Below are 16,873 nucleotides of genomic sequence, written 5' to 3'. Positions count from 1 at the left end.
CATTCCACATGGGTTCCATTATCAAATTCTCCTTGCAAAGCATCCAGGATCTCCCCATTTCTAAGAGACTGTACCCTTCAGAAGGGAAACCACCACTAAACTATACCTCCTAGTAGTCACGGATCTAGCAAATTTGGGGATATCGAGCTTTAGTCTTTCTTCTCCTCAGGATGCTTTCATCTCCTCTACTTCCAGGGCTGCATACCGGTTCTTTAGTTCAAGGGCAGGTGGAGTCACAGAATCAATCCTGCAGATAGGACAGAACAGTTGGCCAGACAGACAAAAAATACTTTGGGAAGGGTGGGAGAGTCACAGGAGGTAGCATGTGGGTATCACAGCAAATTAGAGCATATTTGAAGACTAACTCTCCAAATTTAAACCCTTTCAAAAAACTGAAAGACTTCAGCATGAAGCAAAGCCATGGGGCTAGAAGAAAAATGCAGAATATTTAGTAGATTGCAAATGAGCACAGTGGAGGCAATACCAGGCGGTGAGAGTCCAGGGTCCACAATGACCTTGTAAGAGCATAAGGAACAGTACAGGAAGAAAGGTAAGGTAGGGTATACTTTGTCTTTAGTGGGCACACAATCTTAAGTTTTTTTGACTTGGGGCTATGGAAGGTTAAGTAACTTGCTGGGGTCACAAGTTACTCCTCTCATTAGGCAAGTATCATCATCTCCCCCTTATTTCCTAGAAGCTTCATACTACAGACTATTTTGGTACCTTCTTCCAACGAACCAATGTTCTATGCGTGCAAATTTGTAGCAGATATTTATTGTGGCAATCCTGAAGCACAACTGGCCAGGCATGCTTCCGTTGGGAATGGAGATTTAAATTATGACTTGTTTAAAATAAACAAAATGACTAATCCTCAAAATTTTCAGTTCTCCAAACATCCGTAATTAAAACCTGTTTCGTACCATCAAGATCCCAGTAATATGTTCTTTTGTGAACAGACCTGCCCCAAGTACATTGGTTTTTACCCTACTCATTAGTAGGGTGTCTTCCCCTGAAACTCCATTGCTTACAAAGATGCAGACCAATACAATCAAATTGATTAGCCATACAAGAAAATCTGACCTCTTAAGCATATAGGTTTCCAAACTGTTACTGTAATAAGGTGACGTTTCCTTTCCTTTATGACTGCTGCACCATCCTATACAATTGGGTGGTATTTTTCATACCGGATGGAGGTAAAGAAACTTGATTTCCCAGTGACATCACCAATATAATGCCTCTGTATAAGCAGCAGGTTTCATCAAAACAGTCATGCCCCATTAACCACTGCAGCTATAAACAAGTTTAGAAACAAAAAAAGAGAATGATATGGGAACAAATTTGTCCCCGTCCCCATGGGATCTCAATATTCCTGTCCCCGCAAGCTCTGCCTTAACTACTCAAGTCTCATTTTGAGATATCCAGCATCAGGTGTTCTCTTTTGGAGCAAGCTCTCTCAGTTTGGGTCTTCAGCTTCAATCTGGTTTTCAGCTTACCAATAAGGAATATGGGTGAGATACAGAGTGCCTCCAGTACATGAATATTTACTGGGGTTAAACTAAGACCCAGTTAGGCCAGATGGTTCCTGAGGACAGTTGAGAACCATGGTTCTAGAATTCTGATCGTCGAATCTAGTCCTCATGGAAATGATCTAGTCCAGGATTTCACACTGAATCTAAGCCAACAGCCATCATAAGCTGCAACATTTAACTAGGATTGCCGTTTATGACCATTTCTGGTTTATGAGAAGTGATGGTGACCTTGGAAGTGATGGTGGAAGAGGATCTGAAGGCAGCAAGGTATGTGGCCTTAGCTGATGTTGCGAGGTGGCAGACTTAAGAGTAATATCAGGAAATTTTTTCATGAGGAGTGTGGTCAACACCTGGAATGCCCTTGTGAGGGATGTGGTAGAGAAAAACATTAAAAAAAAAAAAAAAGTGTAGGATGAACACAGAAGATCTCTAGTTAGAAAATGGATGATATGAAAATGCCTCAATGTATTGTGGCATCGGCGGCTAAGAAAACAAATAGAATGTTAGGAATTATCAGGAAAGGAATGGAAAACAAAGATAAAAATGTTAAAATGTCCTCGTTATCACTCTGTGGTATGGCTAAACCTCGAATACTGTGTGCAATTCTGGTCGCCGGTCGTATCTCAAAAAAGTTTAGCGGAATTAGAAAAAATACAGAGAAGGGCTGCGAAAATGATAAAAAGGATGGGACAACTTCCCTATGAGGAAAGGCTAAAGCAGCTAGGGCTCTTCAGCTTTGAGAAGAGATGGCTCAGGGGTAATATGAAAGAGGTTTATAAAATACTGAGTGAAGTTGAAAGAGTAGCTGTGAATTGTTCATTTACTCTTCCAAAAATACTAGAACTAGGGGGCACGTGAAGTTACTGTAGCAGATTTAAAATAAACTGGAGAAAACTTAAAATTTGTTTTATTTTATTTTTAATTTTTTATCTTCTTTCATTATTTCTATTTCTTTGATTTTTGATCTTGGAAATGTATTACATATTTTTATTTTAATCGGGTACTTTAGCTAGATTGTGGGCCTTTGGGACAGATAGAGTAGTTTTTCTCAAGTACAGTGTTCCCCCACGAATTTGCGGACTGCTCCGACCGCCTCTTCCTGTAGTAAAGTCGGACTACACCAATCAGGAGCTGCGTGTCAAAGCAGCTCCTGATTGGTGTAGCCCGACTTCACTACAGGAAGAGGCGGTCAGAGCAGACCACGAGTGATTTTCTTCACCTGCCAGCGCTTCAGTTGCCCTCTCCTGCCTCCCCTGCCTTTTGACAGGCGAAAAACTGCATTTGCAGTTTTTTTGAAATTTGTGGGGGTTCCTGGAATGGAACCCTTGCGAATTTTGGGGGGAATACTGTACCTAATTTAATTTTAATTTGATACATTGTAAACCGCTTAGGTCAGTAAAATGCAGGAGCGATATTTCAAATCTTAAATAAACAAACTAACTCTGGAATTGTTTCTGGAAAATGTGTTGAAATCAGTTAGCTTAGCAGTATTTTAAAAAGTCTTGGATAATTTCCTAAAAGAGAAGTCCATAGGCCATTATTGAGATGGCTTGGGGAAAATCCACTGCTTATTCCTAGGATAAGTAGCATAAAATCCATTTTACTACTTGGGATCTAGCTAGGTGCTTGGAACCTGTTGGAAACTTGGCCACTGTTGGAAACAGGATACTGGGCTTCATGGATCTTTGGTCTGTTCCAGTATGGCAATTCTTATGTAATGTGTATGGATATATGCTGGGCACTCTTGTATAGTCTGTCCCCTATACATGGCAACCTCAGTAGCTGGTCTCGAGGACAGTGCTGGGCAGACTTACAGTCTATGTCCCCTAAATGCCAGAAAGACCATAAAGTATTTTATATCACATTCACTGTTGATTCAGTCATGAATTGATGAGTGTGACTTAAGCAGACTGGATGGACTATTCAGGTCTTTTTATCTGCTGTTATTTAGCTCTGTCAGACCCTACAACTATTCTAAAAATTGAAATAAGTTTGCAATAGGACTGCCCAACAAATAAAAGACCAACAATTAAAAAAAAAAAAAAAGCAGCACATAAAAAAGGTCCAACATACTGCTTCTCACCCTCATCTTTCCAAACAGGTCCTTCAGCTGCTGCCATCAAGTCAGTGTAGGCCAGCAAATGTACAATCGCTTCCATTAAACGTGTCAATCTATAAATCTCTCACTGCCGGTCACTGGTTCATATCCCCGATTACTGTCAGAATACAGAAATTGGATTTTGATAGAACAGTCTGCCTCAGAGATTTCGCATTACGAACAAGAGTGACCAATAAAAATCATGAGTTATTAAGGTGCCTTTCACTGCTGTTCAGCACCAGGGTCTGGACAGCTCCTTTTAATTTCAATGTGGTCATTGGTCTTGTCAATTTCAAAACTAACTCCAGCACATATCACTATCATTTAAGTGTTTTAGCTTTGAAAGAGATATCGATTAAACATTCAAACATACTTGGGCATTTAAATATCCTCTGGAAAAAGGTTGCATAACCCACTCTGGGATTTAAACACAACCACCCTTTTCATGGTGAGAAATTCCCAAAATCTTCTTTATATTTTAAACTTTTATGGTGTCTCCAATTGAATTAACACATGCATTTAACTTGCTGTGAATATTTCACCGCCCATTGTTTCGTCTCCTGCTTCAGGTCCGATTTTTAGCAACATTCTTGTTCAAAAGAAATTGAAATTAAGGCATTTCAAAGGGGCATCAAAGGGTAGTAAATTAGCAGTTACTCAGGGAGATATGCACAAAAGCTAGCTGTGGATATAAGACTGGTTGTAGCCAGGTCTTTTTTGCAAGGCAGCTCAGCCTCCAATGCTCATAAGTGTCCTCTGGGGCTTCTACCAAATGCAGTAGCAGCTGCCAAGAACCCTATGCAAATGCATTACATGGAGCTCATTAGTATTAAAATGAGCATTTCCTGTAATGCACAGAAGGAAACGCCCACCTCTTAATGGGTAAAAATTTTCCAGCAGGTCTGGAGCTGCAGGTAGCTGTGTGTGTGTCTGTTGTGTTAAGTATGTCCTGTGCCTATAGTTAAGAATACAGCTTTTAGGCAAGGGACACACACACACACATACATACAATAGCTGCATCCAAATCACATGTGAAGCCAAAATAAATTTGCTGCAAGCTCCGGCAATCAGAAACTATACTGGGTCTGCACAGAAAGGCAGTGCAAACCAATAAGCTCTTGTGCACAGGCGCCAGGCACAGTTTCTCCCTCTTTTACTAGGCTACTCAGCACAAACAGTGTGCATATGATTTGCATGCTATTTGTGCTGAGCCTACCTCAGAAAATCTAAATCACTCCCAGCCTGGTATTTACTGGGTTGCCGAAGCTTTGTGCATCCCGCCCTCAATGTCAGCACAGAACTCTACTGTATTGTTTCCAAAGCACGTCTGACCAGCCTTTGATCAAACATAAATAAACGTGAGCATCCTGTGAGCAATCTAAAAGCCATGTCAAAAGTCAACTGGTGTCTTTCAAGAAAGCATACAACTACCTGATGGAAAAGGTAGGATGCCCCATCTAGGCCTCAGAAAATTAGCAAAGTTAATGGGAATAGTTTTCAGTCTTGTTGGGTTTGAAATCCTGATCTTTGCTAAGGCAGCAGTGCCATCTGACCTATAAATCCTGTAGCTACCAATTAAATCCATGCCAAAAGCTGGGGAGTGTCCTTTAAAAAAAATATATGTCCTGTCAAGTCCCAAGTAGTTCCATCACATAGCAAAACATTAAATACCTAAGAAATTAATTATGAAGGTGGCAATCAGGCACATTAAAAAACAAAAAACTCAAAACAAAACTTTTTTTTTGTTAAAGAAAAATCTGGCAGAGAAACATTTTGAAAACCAGGGAACACTACTATGGACTTTCAACTCTTAACTCCCCCTCTCTGCTGTCAGATACCTAAACCCACTATAATCTCACCAACCCTGAAATGTCCTGTCTAAATAAGATTGTAAGCTCTTCTGAGCAGGGACTGTCTACTGTATGTTAAAATGTACAATGCTGCGTACACCTTCAGCACTATAGAAATAAATAGCAGTAGTAGTAGTAGTTAAATAACACCCCCCTCAAAAAAACAAAACCACAAACAGAACACTATCAAGTGAATATTCTTCCTGACTGACACCACTATAGATAAGATAATTTTTTTGCACATATCCCTCTAGCTCCCTGGTAATCAGATTCTCTTTTCATTATCAGAGCAGTGTGAAGTCCTATAAAGAGAATGTGATGAGCACAGGCTCCAGCGAATGCCTGGGGTCCCCATTCCTATCATTTTTCATAGGGACTTGTTAATTGCCTGAAGGCAGAGTATTAACTTGAAAAGAGTAACACCAGTTATATGTGTGGTTTGCAGGTAGGGGACAGAATGGGAAGAGAGGAACATACTATGTCTTACATTTCATTAAATTCTCAGTTTATTAATGTATGGAAGCTGCTGAACGATGCCACCTTTCTGTGCAGTGTTGCAAGATTGCTGCTCTTGATGTACATGGGTTTTATATGTATTCTGTAAACAGTGTCTTTCAAACTGTGTTGCCATAGCACGGTAGTGTGTCCCAAAGAGATTCTGGGTGTGCCACGAGAGATTCCAGAAAGCACAGTTACTTACCGTAACAGGTGTTATCCAGGGACAGCAGGCAGATATTCTTAACGCATGGGTGACGTCACCGACGGAGCCCCGGTACGGACCTTTTTAACTAGAAAGTTCTAGTTGGCCGCACCGCACATGCGTGAGTGCCTTCCCGCCCGACGGAGGAGTGCGTGGTCCCCAGTTAAGATAAGCCAGCTAAGAAGCCAACCCGGGGAGGAGGGTGGGACGTAAGAATATCTGCCTGCTGTCCCTGGATAACACCTGTTACGGTAAGTAACTGTGCTTTATCCCAGGACAAGCAGGCAGCATATTCTTAACGCATGGGTGACCTCCAAGCTAACAGAGAGGGAGGAGGGATGGTTGGCCATTAGGAAAATAAATTTTGTAGCACAGATTGGCCGAAGTGTCCATCCCGTCTGGAGAAGGCATCCAGACAGTAGTGAGTAGTGAACGTGTGAACTGAGGACCAAGTGGCAGCCTTGCAGATTTCCTCGATGGGTGTGGAACGGAGGAAAGCCACAGAAGCAGCCATAGCTCTGACCCTGTGGGCCGTGACAGCACCTTCCAGTGAGAGACCGGCCCCAGCATAACAGATCGCAATATAGGCAGCAAGCCAGTTGGAAAGCGTCCGTTTAGAGACAGGACGACCTAGACGGTTAGGATCGAAGGTCAGAAAGAGCTGAGGGGACGAGCGGTGAGCCCTGGTACGGTCAAGGTAGTATGCGAGGGCACGCTTACAATCCAGCGTGTGCAACGCCTGTTCCCCAGGATGAGAATGGGGTTTAGGGAAAAAGACAGGCAACACAATGGACTGATTGAGGTGAAAAGCCGAGACCACCTTGGGAAGGAATTTAGGATGGGTACGCAGAACCACCTTGTCATGGTGAAAAACAGTGAACGGTGGATCGGCGACCAGTGCATGCATCTCACTAACCCTCCTGGCAGAGGTGATGGCAATGAGGAAAAGCACCTTTCATGTTAGAAGTTTGAGCGAAGTTGTGGCAAGAGGCTCAAAAGGAGGTTTCATGAGAGCGGATAAAACCACATTCAGATCCCAGACGACAGGAGGAGGCTTCAGAGGTGGTTTGACATTGAAGAGGCCTCTCATGAACCGGGAAACCAGAGGATGAGCCGTAAGCGGTTTTCCGAGGATAGGCTCATGAAACGCAGTGATGGCACTGAGGTGGACTCTGATTGAGGTGGACTTGAGGCCAGCATCAGACAGAGAGAGCAAATAGTCCAGTACAGTTTCCACCGCCAATGAGGTGGGATCGTGGTGATGCAGTAGACACCAAGAGGAGAACCTGGTCCACTTCTGATGGTAACATTGGAGGGTGGCCGGTTTCCTGGAGGCATCCAAAATGCGACGGACGGGCTGAGACAGATTCTCTGGAGAGGTCAGCCCGAGAGAAACCAAGCTGTCAGGTGGAGCGAGGACAGATTGGGATGTAGTAGAGACTGATGCTGCTGCGTAAGTAGAGTAGGAAACACAGGAAGAGGAATGGGCTCCCTGGAGCTGAGCTGGAGCAGGAGGGAGAACCAGTGTTGGCGAGGCCACCGAGGAGCGATGAGAATCATGGTGGCCCTGTCCCTGCAGAGTTTGGATAACGTCCGCAACATCAGAGGTAGTGGAGGAAAGGCATAGAGGAACCGATCCATCCAGTCGAGCAGGAATGCATCTGGGGTCAGACGATGAGGAGAGAAGAGTCTGGAACAGAACTGGGGCAGCTGATGGTTGTGAGGAGCTGCAAAGAGGTCCACCTGCGGAGTGCCCCAGCGAGCAAAGATGGAGTGGAGTGTGGAAGGGTCCAGAGTCCACTCGTGAGGTTGAAGGATGCAGCTGAGATTGTCGGCCAGGGAGTTCTGTTCGCCCTGGATATAGACAGCCTTGAGGAAGAGATTGCGGGCCGTGGCCCAGGTCCAGATGCTGAGAGCCTCCTGACAAAGGAGGCAAGATCCGGTGCCGCCTTGTTTGTTTATGTAGTACATGGCGACTTGATTGTCTGTGCACAGGAGAAGAACCTGAGGGTAGAGAAGGTGCTGGAAGGCCTTGAGAGCATAGAACATGGCTCTGAGTTCCAGGAAATTGATGTGATGTTGACGCTCCTGAGGGGTCCAGAGTCCCTGGGTGCGTAGATCTCCCAGGTGAGCTCCCCACGCATAGGGGGAGGCATCCGTGGTTATGATCATGGAGTGAGGGGGTAGATGAAAGAGTAGACCCCTGGAAAGATTTGAGGAGTTCAACCACCATTGAAGAGATTGCTGAAGAGACGATGTCACAGAGATGGGATGAGAAAGAAGATCCGTGGTCTGTGACCATTGGTTGGCAAGAGTCCATTGAGGTGTCCTGAGGTGGAGTCGCGCCAGAGGAAGCACATGGACCGTCGAGGCCATGTGGCCCAGGAGGACCATCATCTGTCGGGCTGGAATGGAGTGATGAAGGAGCACCTGACGACAGAGGTAGAGCAGGGTCCGTTGACGGTCGGAGGGGAGAAACGCCCTCATCAGTGTGGTGTCGAGAACTGCTCCAATGAACTGAAGTCGCTGTGTGGGAAGCAGATGCGACTTGGGGTAGTTGATCTCGAACCCCAGGAGATGGAGGAAAGAGATGGTGTGATGAGTGGCTTGTAGCACAAGTGGAGACGTAGGTGCTTTCACCAACCAATCGTCCAAGTAGGGGAACACCTGGAGGTTGTGAGACCTGAGGAAGGCCGCCACCACAATAAGGCACTTGGTGAACACCCTGGGTGATGAAGCGAGGCCAAAAGGTAGCACTTTGTACTGATAGTGACGGTGCTGTATCTGAAACCGTAGGTAGCAACGTGAAGTCGGATTGATTGGGATGTGAGTGTAGGCCTCTTTGAGGTCCAGGGAACATAGCCAGTCGTGCTGAGAGAGAAGAGGGTAAAGCGTGGCAAGGGAGAGCATTCTGAACTTCTCCTTGACCAGACACTTGTTGAGGTCCCTGAGATCGAGGATGGGACGGAGGTCTCCTGTCTTTTTGGGAACCAGGAAGTAGCGGGAGTAGAATCCCTGACCCCTTTGGTCCGGAGGCACTTCTTCGATGGCATTGAGAAGAAGGAGAGAGTGGACCTCCCTCAGGAGGAGGGGGGTTTGGGAGGAGTGAGAAGCAGACTCTACGGGAGGATGGTCTGGTGGAAGAGTCTGGAAGTTGAGAGAGTAGCCTTGGTGAATGATGTTGAGGACCCATTGGTCTGATGTGATGACCTCCCAACGGCTGAGGAAGATTCGGAGGCGACCTCCGATAGGCTGAGGAAGAGGCAATGATGGTGGGAGACTGGCTATGCCCTGGAGGGAAAAAGTCAAAAGGGCTGAGATGGTTTTGACGGAGGTAGAGGCTTGGCAGGTTGGTGAGACTGTGAGCGAGCCTGAGATTGATTCTGTTGACGTGGTCGGCGAGGCTGCTGTTGGGGCGGGTTGAGAGGTCTGGCCGAGAACCTGCGCTGGTAGGAAGACTGCTGTCTGTAGGGGTGAGCAGGTGGAGTCTTCCTTTTAGGTTTGATCAGAGTGTCCCACCTGGTCTCATGTGCTGAGAGCTTCTGGGTTGTTGAGTCCAGGGACTCTCCGAAGAGTTCATCACCCAGACAAGGTGCGTTCGCCAGGCGGTCCTGGTGGTTAATGTCTAGGTCAGAGACTCTCAGCCATGCCAAACGGCGCATGGCCACCGCCATGGCAGATGCGCGAGAGGTCAGCTCAAATGAGTCGTAGATGGAGCGAACCATAAATTTCCTGAGTTGGAGGAGGCTAGAAATATGTTGCTGGAAAAGAGGGACCTTACGTTCAGGAAGATATTTCTGTAAGGAGGAGAGCTGTTGTACCAGATGCATCATGTAGAAGGAGAAGTGGAAGGTGTAGTTGTTTGCTCTATTGGCTAACATGGCATTTTGGAAAAGGCGCTTACCAAATTTATCCATGGTTTTTCCCTCTCTGCCAGGAGGGGTGGAGGCATATACACTGGAACCCTGAGATTTTTTTAAAGTAGATTCCACCAGGAGGGACTCGTGGGGCAATTGAGGTTTGTCAAACCCTGGGATTGGAATAACCCGGCACAAGCTATCCAATTTACGAGGGGCTCCAGGAACAGTGAGGGGAGCCTCCCAGTTTTTATAGAAAGTTTCCCGTAAGATGTCATGGACGGGCAACTTCAGAAATTCTTTGGGAGGTTGCTCAAAGTCTAGGGCATCGAGGAAAGCCTGAGACTTTTTAGAGTCGGACTCTAAGGGAATGGAAAGAGCTGCTGACATCTCCCTAAGGAATTTGGAGAAAGAGGATTGCTCTGGTTTTGATACGGTGTCGGTCATGGAGGGTTCTTCGTCGGTTGACGAAGCGTCCTCCTCGGTACCGTGAGGGGAGTCTTCCCACAAGTCCGGGTCCCTAATGTCGGGGTGCATATGTTTGGACATCGGTGTGGGGGGCTCGGCATGGCGGGTCTTTGAGAGATATTTGCCTGAGCGCACCGAGGCGGTACCGGGTGAGGAAGACCGATGTCGTTCCTGGGACCGGACAGGGTCGGCAGCATCACGGGTATGCACTGTAGGTGTTTCTGCCAAGAGCACCGGCATGGAGGTATTAATCGGTACCGAGGGGGTTGACACCGATGGGACAGTGCGAGGCTCGGACCGGTCCTGTTCTGGAAGGTGCGGTGCCAGCAACGCCGGCAACAGTTGCTGGAGCTGTTGTTGCAGCTGCTCCTGTAACTGTGTTTGGAGTATGGCTGCGATGCGGTCATCCAGGGGAGGCACCGGTACCGCTTTTTTCTTCTTCGGTACCATAGGTGCCGCTCTACGCTCCGGCGATGAGGAGGCCGATGATGAGGCACTCACCGAGATCGGAGCGTTTGCGGGGCCGGTGCGGTGCCGGGAGGGCCGGTGTCGCAACTATGGCAGGAGGGCGCTCAAGGGAAGTGGGAGGCTTCTTAGCCGGCTTACCTGGGCCCAACGGCCCCGAGGAAGGGTCCAGTGGTGTCGATGTCGTCGGTGCCGACTTTTGGGGTGCCGTCGACGTCGCAGCCGGTTCCATGGCAGATCCGGTACCAAACAAAATATTTTGCTGGATCTGCCTATTTTTCAAAGTACGCTTTTTAAGCGTAGCACAGCGGGTGCAGGTGTCAGCCTGATGCTCTGGACCCAAGCACTGGAGGCACCAATTGTGCGGGTCGGTGAGGGAGATCGGGCGTGCACACCGCTGGCACTTCTTAAAGCCCGGTTGAGGGGGCATGAAGGGAAACACGGCCTCCGCAAAATCGAATCCGGAGGCCTGTATGGTGGCAACAGGCCCCGCCGGGGCCGGCCTGAAAAAATAAGGAAAACTCGACGAGTTTTTGTTTTTTGTTTTTTTTTGAAAACAAAAATAAAGGGAATCCGATAAGAAAAATAGGAAAAAAGTGAGAAAATACGCGAGCGGGAAGGCAAAAATTAGTTTTTCAACGGTCGTTGAAAACACATGCGTCTTCTTCGCTCCGCGGAAACCAAGAAACTGGGGACCACGCACTCCTCCGTCAGGCGGGAAGGCACTCACGCATGCGCGGTGCGGCCAACTAGAACTTTCTAGTTAAAAAGGTCCGTACCGGGGCTCCGTCGGTGACGTCACCCATGCGTTAAGAATATGCTGCCTGCTTGTCCTGGGATAATTTTACTTTTTTTAAAATTCCCTTCGGAAGTATTCACTAGAATAGATAACATGTACGTCATGTATGCAAGAGTGTCAACTTAGGGAAGTTCTGGTGGCTCTGCTGACTGACCTTTTCAATGCTTCTCTAGAGTCAGGAGTGGTACCCGAGGACTGGAAAAGGGGGATGTGGTCCCTCTACACAAAAGTGGAAGTAAGGAAGTAGGGAATTACAGGCCAGTAAGTGACTTTTTTGGTAAGCAAATTCATGGAAATATTTTCCCCAATGTCTCTAAACAGACTCAATTCAAAAGGAAAAAATTCCTAGCGCTAAGGCCTAGAGCTTTAGCAGTGGGTGCGACCTTTTTGAAATTTCCCTGCAAATGCCTTATCTTATATGCACGAGATAAATACGACTTCTCAGACCCAGTCCAGTTGGAAGGTTTTCTAAAAGATAAATCTGTGCTGATAGTATCTTAGTTTCATTTTGGGTTTTTTTTGCTAGGGAGGATTATTGATGACATGTAAAGATTTATACCAATTGTAAAGGAATTTTTGTCAAATTTTTTACTTTTATAGTATATAATAAATAGACAAAAAAAGTCACTACTCTGTGAACTGTCACTGTACACAACAACTTAATCAAAACAAGCCTCAGACATGCTGATTGAATAAATAAGGGTCTTTTCAATGTCCATCCTCCACTCAAACCTCCTCCAGTGGTTTGGGATCTCAATGTTGTCCTTGCTCAGTTAATGAAACCTCCATTTGAGCTAATTAATAGGGCTCATTTGAGGTCTCTCACTTGGAAAGTAGTGTTCTTTATTGCCCTCACATCTGCTCACAGGGTCAGTGAGCTGCAAGCTTTGGTTGCGGACCCATCTTTCACCGTTTTCCATCATGATAAGGTGGTCCTCCGTACACATCCTAAATTTTTGTCTAAAATGGTTTCGGATTTCCACCTCAACCAATCATTGTTCTTCCAGTGTTTTTTCCAAAGCCTCATTCTCAACCTGGAGAAGTGGCACTTCATACTCTGGACTGTAAGCGTGCGTTGGCTTTCTACTTGCAACACACTCAAGCTCATCGGACTGCTCAACTTTTCATATCTTTCTATCCAGATAGGTTGGGGGCGTCCTGTTTCTAAGTGAACCATCTCCAACTGGTTGGCTGCTTGTATCTCTTTCTGCTGTGCTCAGGCTGGTCTCCCTCTGCAGGGTCGAGTCATGGGGCATAAGGTTAGAGCGAAGGCGGCGTCTGTAGCTTTCCTCAGATCAACTCCTATTGAGGAAATCTGCAAGGCTGCCACTTGGTCCTCGGTTCATACATTCACCTTTCACTACTGTCTGGATACTTTTTCCAGACGAGACGGCCATTTTGGCCAGTCTGTTTTGCAAAATTTATTCTCCTGATTTGCCAACACTCCCACTGTCCCATTCTGGTTAGCTTGGAGGTCACCCACATGTAGAGAATATGTTGCCTGCTTGTCCTGGGATAAAACACATTTACTTACCGTAACAGGTGTTATCCAGGGACAGCAGGCAGATATTCTTGCAACCCACCCACCTCCCCTGGTTGACTTCTTTGCTAGCTATATGAACTGAGGCCACGCTGAGGAGACGCACGCCCTGACTCGGGCGGGAAGGCACTCATGCATGCTCAGTGCAGCAATCGCAAACTTTGAAGATCTTAAAAAAAAAAAGGATCTGCAAAAGTTAGAGGAATGGTCTAATGCCTGGCAACTAAAATTCAATGCAAAGAAATGCAGAGTAATGCATTTGGGGATTAATAATAGGAAGGAACCGTATATGCTAGGAGAGAAGCCGATATGCACGGACGGGGAGAGGGACCTTGGGGTGATAGTGTCCGAAGATCTAAAGGCAAAAAAACAGTGTGACAAGGCAGTGGCTGCTGCCAGAAGGATGCTGGGCTGTATAAAGAGAGGCGTAGCCAGTAGAAGGAAGAAGGTGTCGATGCCCCTGTACAGGTCATTGGTAAGGCCCCACTTGGATTATTGTGTTCAATTTTGGAGACCATATCTGGCAAAGGACTTAAGAAGACTTGAGGCGGTCCAGAGGTGGGCGACGAAAATGATAGGAGGCTTGTGCTAGAAGACGTATGAGGAGAGACTGGAAGCCCTGAATATGTATACCCTAGAGGAATGGAGAGACAGGGGAGATATGATTCAGACGTTCAAATACTTGAAGGGTATTAACGTAGAAATAATCTTTTCCAGAGAAAGGAAAATGGTAAAACCAGGAGACATAATTTGAGGTTGAGGGGTGGTAGATTCAAAGGCAATGTTAGGAAATTCTACTTTACGGAGAGGGTGGTGGATGCCTGGAATGCGCTCCCAAGAGAGGTGGTGGAGAGTAAAACTGTGACTGAATTCAAAGAAGCGTGGGATGAACACAGAGGATCTAGAATCAGAAGGAAAAATTATGTTCTTACCTGTTAATTTTCTTTCCCTTAGACGCAGCAGATGAATCCAGAGACCAATGGGATAGCTCACATCTACCAGCAGGCGGAGATAGAGAAACTGATTAACAGGTGGTCCTATTGGCTGGCACTCCTCCTGTCTCATCAGTATAGCTCCTTGCCCAAGCACACGTAACCAGCAATAGTCATAGCATGTAAAAAACTTCTTTCCCATAACAAATCTCAAAATGCAATAATACAATAAACAACCTGCCATAATAACAAACTGCGAAAGTTGCAAAAGAAAAAACCGAGAGACAATATCCAGAAAGGATGGGGCTCTGGATTCATCTGCTGCGTCTAAGGGAAAGAAAATTAACAGGTAAGAACATTATTTTTCCTTCCCTAGCAACAGCAGCAGATGAATCCAGAGACCAATGGGATGTAGCAAAGCAATCCTCAATCTGGGTGGGAAGCAAACGCCGTCTCCGCAACAACCGAAGCACAAAACGCCCCTACCGCATGCGCCCCCACATCCAAGCAGAAATGGGGAGAGAAAGCACGCACGGAAGACCAATTAGCCGTGAGACAAATCTCCTCCAAGGAAAAAAACCTCTGGGCCGAGCCCAAGAAGTAGCCATCGCTCCAGCAGAATGGTCATGAAGTTCTTTCGCCAACCGCTTCCCTGCCAGCAAGCAAGCATAAAGAATGTCCTCCTGGACCCATTGAGCGATGGAGGCTTCGGATGCCACCAAACGTTTGAGGCATCCCTTGAAGAATGCAAAAAGGAGATATAAACAACTAAAAGTCGTAAGAAACCGAGCTCACAGAGAACGCAACGTACATATCAAAAAATGCAGTGAATAAAAGCACTGCTCCCAATTTCCCTACCCAGGAAGAAGGAAGGAAAAGCGAGCATGACATAAAAGAAAGAATGACACCTCCCTAGAAAGAAATAATGGTACCAGCCGAACTGACACCCCATATTTCGGAAATCAGAAATAGGAATCCCCGTTGGACAAGGCCTGCAACATAGAAAACTGCAGAGCTGAAGCCATGGCCACAAGAAACCCCATGTTCAACGGCACAGCCCTTTAGAGTCCCAAAAGACAAGGATGAAATGAAGCCTTCGGTATACTGAGAAGAAGTACGTGAAGATTGTACTCCAAACCGGGCTTTCTAAGAGGCGCATGAATATACCGCACTCTGTTTAGGACCTGAACTACATGAAGCTGAGAAGTAAGCGAAGAGCAATATACCTAGCCCTTGTAACAAGCTAAGAATGGCACTAGAAGCTGAAGGGAATTGAATGCTAAGCCCTCGGCAATACACCTGTGCCAAAAAGGAACTCTGGAGTGGTTCAAACGTTAAGAAGCACCCAAGAAAGGAAAAACCTCCAAAAGGAAGCAGAAGCCACATGATAAGACGTCCGTAGCATCTGGATAAGAGAAGAAACAACCTGCTTCGCATAATTCTTACACGTCAGCCAAGATTTTTCAAAAAACTAGGTCGTAATACTAAAGTAGTACAAATATCCATGTTGAACGGACCATAGGCGAGCAAAGCTGGAGATACCAGGAAACTTCTTAGTCCGGCTGTTGAAAGACTCATCAAATCCGCAAAGTAAGGATGGCGCCGCCAATCCAGAGATTCTACAAATACTGTGCCCGGAAAGCAAGCTCGAGGTGGCAAATCCAAGCCATCGGAAACCACTGAAAAAGAGAAGGCAGAAGCGAGAAAGGAGCCATGCAGCTACCCCCTCTAACTCCCACTCCCTGGGCCCGCCGAAGAAGCTAGGAAGCTTAGAATTGAGAGACGAGGCCATGAGGTCTAGGTCAAGCAGATCTCACTTCCATAAAAAGAGCTAGAATGCTTGAGCCACAAATCTCAATATCCAGGATGCAGAAGATTACACTATTACTAACATGCACACTTTCCAGAGCGTACACAGCGCTGTACACTGTAACATACAAGAAATGGGCCATGCTCAGATTCCGCGGAGAGAAAGTCTATCCAAACTTTTATCCTGATCCATAAAAGGATCTGCCAACAGAAGACGAAGATGAGAGTCCACCCATTGAAGCAGAACAACTTCACCTGCCAATGAGTACAACACTTACTTCCCAAGCAGTAGAGAAATACCCCCATCCTAATACTGACCAAAAGGACCCTCAGCGGCAATCCGGAAGAATGATCTGAAGCTCCAGAAAAGTAGCCTGACCCTGCTCAAGAGCAGAAGAATGAACAAGTACTGAGTCGCCTCTGAAGACCAGACTCCAGGAGCTGAGGATGGAAGCCACGGAGCCCCCCAACCCGACAGCCCGGGATGGTCGGTGGTCATGAGATAGTCCAGCAAAGACCGAGGCATGCCTTGAAAAGAGAAATCGCGCGGAGCCACCAAATCATACAGAGCGATGCAGGAGGAGCATACCAAATAATTGGTGCCCTGAGATACCGGGACCACCGGAACAAAAGCGACTGCTGTAGCGTAAGAAGGGGAAAGCAAGCCGAAGTCCCCAGTGGAGTCAGCAATATGGATCCCAGAAACTGTACAGAATCCCATACTCTTGATCATGGTAAGCGAAGAAGAATACCAATCTGAGACCGAGACTCCACGCCAAAGTCTCCGGAAAGAAACACGTCTCTCCTATATGAATAAAAACATCAC

At 46.4% G+C, this 16,873-nt stretch overlaps 1 protein-coding gene across 2 annotated transcripts in view; it reads right to left on the bottom strand.

The window, feature by feature from the left end:
- The window catches only part of TSPAN7 (tetraspanin 7), a 163,288-nt gene that overhangs the window by 52,947 nt on the left and 93,468 nt on the right, over nucleotides 1-16,873 (bottom strand). Inside the window, exon 2 of one of the 2 annotated variants that reach the window (XM_033950476.1) lies at nucleotides 3,613-3,745. The exons of the other annotated variant lie outside the window; for it this stretch is intronic. Coding sequence (XP_033806367.1) covers nucleotides 3,613-3,618 — 6 coding nt within the window. The 5' untranslated portion in view covers nucleotides 3,619-3,745. The remainder of the gene's footprint in view (nucleotides 1-3,612; nucleotides 3,746-16,873) is intronic. 2 annotated transcript variants of the gene reach the window in all.

Source organism: Geotrypetes seraphini, chromosome 6 (assembly GCF_902459505.1).
Source record: "Geotrypetes seraphini chromosome 6, aGeoSer1.1, whole genome shotgun sequence".
In the NCBI taxonomy this organism is placed as follows: domain Eukaryota; kingdom Metazoa; phylum Chordata; class Amphibia; order Gymnophiona; family Dermophiidae; genus Geotrypetes; species Geotrypetes seraphini.
Note: the sequence above shows the minus strand (reverse complement) of the source record. Positions and strands in the feature narration are given on the sequence as shown.